At 42.6% G+C, this 3027-nt stretch overlaps 1 protein-coding gene across 1 annotated transcript in view; it reads left to right on the forward strand.

The window, feature by feature from the left end:
* bmp3 (bone morphogenetic protein 3) overlaps positions 1-3027 on the forward strand; it is a 16096-nt gene that overhangs the window by 3997 nt on the left and 9072 nt on the right. The window contains exon 2 of the mRNA XM_014019670.1: positions 944-1857. Coding sequence (XP_013875124.1) covers positions 944-1857 — 914 coding nt within the window. The remainder of the gene's footprint in view (positions 1-943; positions 1858-3027) is intronic.

The following is a 3027-nucleotide window of genomic DNA, read 5'->3' on the forward strand; positions in this document are numbered from 1 at the left end:
ACTTGTACATGCATCTGTGTTTCTTAAATGTTTATATTTTTTATTTAACTTAAACTAAATATAAAACATCACGCTCTTGAGCACCGCTAACAAACACTAACTGAGCTCTACCTGGTATTTCCTGCATAGAAACAGCATTTTAACACGTCCTCTTATAAACACTGTAAAGTACGACGAGTATGACTGACTGAATGTGAAATAAAAAACAGAAAAACTATTAAAAGTAAAAGTAAGAGAGTTTTACTCACTGTTGAGTTGTGCTGAGTTGCTGCGGTCATGAATTCTGAACTCTCCCACTTTCCTAAAGGGAATTCCCACTGGAGAGGCGTTCCAGTTTAAATTTACAACTTGTAAGTGGGAAATTCCCACTTCATAGTATAACTGGAGCAAAAGCGGTGAAAATGCAGAGAAAATGAGATTTTACCTGGCTACCTTTGAACTGCAGCTCCACCTGGTGGTGGGACAATGTCATTTTGTGGGTGAAATAATCAGAGTGCATTATGGGAAATGTAGTTTATGGTCAAAGCAACATTTTTAAAGGCATTAATGAGTCTTTGAAGCTGTCGCAGGCCACATAAAGTTCTGTGTCAGGCCACATTTGGCCTGCGGACCCTGAGTTTGATTATTTATTAGTCACAGTTAACCACTGAAAACAGGATGTTTTATTTTGAAAAATGTGTTTTTTCATGTTTTTTTCCTTGTTTTGATTCAGTTTTTGTTATTTAGCATCTACTAGCAAACCTACAAGCTAGATCTGGCAGAACTGGGTAAAAAACAAACTTTATTGAATTCTTTATTCTAGTTTTGTATGAAATCCATCAGTTGTGGCTGAATACAGAAGTTTTAAGTGTTTGGATTAAAACTTTCTAAAAAACGTTGGTTGTTTAATCTAACACGGGAAGTGTGTCGCTGGTTTAACGCTGAACTCTTCTCCTCCACACAGGAACTATAAACAAGAAGGAGCTGCAGGTTTTTAACCTCACGTCCCTCACCAGGTCTGAAGACGTCCTGTCAGCCACGCTTCATTACTTCATCGGGGACCTTCAGAACCAAACCCAGAGCTGCTCCAGGTCCAGAAGCTGCTCCCGCCACGGCCCCCGCAGACACAACCCCGTCCACATGGTCATCTGGAGCTTCGCCTCCGTGGACAACAAGCTGAGGAGCCTGGGACACTTCCGGATCAACGTGTCCACGCTCTACAGAGACTTCATATCGTGGCAGTGGAAGGACATCACCCGGGTGGTCAATCAGGCCAAACACCACGACGAGCTGCTCATCGGGATCGACGTGGCCTCGCAGGGGCCGCGCCCGTGGAAGGAGCTGCTGTCGGACCGCTCGCCCTACATCCTGGTCTACGCCAACGACTCGGCCATCTCAGAGCCCGAGAGCGTGGTGGCCACCCTGCAGAGACACAGCCCGGTGGGGGGGCGGGGGTCCCACGGTGCCCACAAACTGAGACAACAAAACCAGACCGAGGGAGAACATCTGCAGCCGCGACACAAGCGCTCCGTCAACGTTCTCCTCCCGCTGCAGAACAACGAGCTGCCAGGACCCGAGTACCCCTACGAGACCACCGGCTGGGACGAGACCGGCCCCTACGAGCCGTCCGAGCCCAAGCAGCCCCGTCGGCCGCGGAAAAAAACGCGCAAGAATCAGCGCCAGCGCATGCCCCTGCTGCAGTTCGACGAGCAGACCATTAAAAAGGCCCGCAAGAAGCAGTGGAACGAGCCCAGGAACTGCGCCCGGCGCTACCTGAAGGTGGACTTCGCCGACATCGGTTGGAGCGAGTGGATTATATCCCCCAAGTCCTTCGATGCCTTCTACTGCTCCGGATCCTGCCAGTTCCCCATGCCGAAGGTGAGACCCTCAAGCTTAAAACAGTGGCCACAAGCTAAAAGCAACAAAACAATAACTGAGGCTAAAACAAGAAAATTAGTAGCTAAAAGCTAAAACCATCAAAAAAATAACTGAGGCTAAAACAAGCTGAACAGTAGCTAAAAGTTAAAACCATCAAAACAATAACTGAGGCTAAAACAAGAAGATTAGTAGCTAAAAGCAAAAAGCATCAAAACAATGAGGCTAAAACAAGCTGAACAGCAGCCAGAAGCTAAAATCATCAAAATAATAATTGAGGCTAAAACAAGACTAACAGTACCTAAAAGCTAAAACAATAAAAACAATAACTGTGGCTAAAACAAGCAGATTAGTAGCTAAAAGTTAAAACCTTCTAAACAATAACTGAGGCTAAAACAAGCCAAACAGTAGCTAAAAGCTAAAAGCATCAAAACAATAATTGAGGCTAAAAAAAGACTAATAGTAGCTAAAAGCTAAAACAATCAAAAACAATAACTGAGGCTAAAACAAACAGAACAGTAGCTAAAAGATAAAACCTTCAAAACAACAACTGAGGCTAAATCAAGCTAAACAGTAACTAAAAGCTAAAACCATCAAAACAATAGCCGAGGCTAAAACAAGCAGAACTAAAAGCTAAAAGCTAAAACAACCAAAAACAATAATTGAGGCTAAAACAAACAGAACAGTAGCTTAAAGCTAAAATAATCAAAAACAATAACTGAGGCTAAAACAAGCAGAACAGTAGCTAAAAGCTAAAACAATCAAAAACAATAACTGAGGCTAAAACAAGCAGAACAGTAGCTAAAAGCTAAAGCCATCAAAACAATAACTGAGGCTAAAACAAACAAAACAGTAGCTAAAAGCTAAAGCCATCAAAATAATAACTGAGGCTAAAACAAGCAGAACAGTAGCTAAAAGCTAAAGCCATCAAAACAATAACTGAGGCTAAAACAAACAAAACAGTAGCTAAAAGCTAAAGCCATCAAAATAATAACTGAGGCTAAAACAAGCAGAACAGTAGCTAAAAGCTAAAGCCATCAAAACAATAACTGAGGCTAAAACAAACAAAACAGTAGCTAAAAGCTAAAGCCATCAAAATAATAACTGAGGCTAAAACAAGCAGAACAGTAGCTAAAAGCTAAAGCCATCAAAACAATAACTGCGGCTAAAACA

This window comes from Austrofundulus limnaeus, unplaced genomic scaffold, assembly GCF_001266775.1.
Source record: "Austrofundulus limnaeus strain Quisiro unplaced genomic scaffold, Austrofundulus_limnaeus-1.0 Scaffold226, whole genome shotgun sequence".
Classification (NCBI taxonomy): Eukaryota; Metazoa; Chordata; class Actinopteri; order Cyprinodontiformes; family Rivulidae; genus Austrofundulus; species Austrofundulus limnaeus.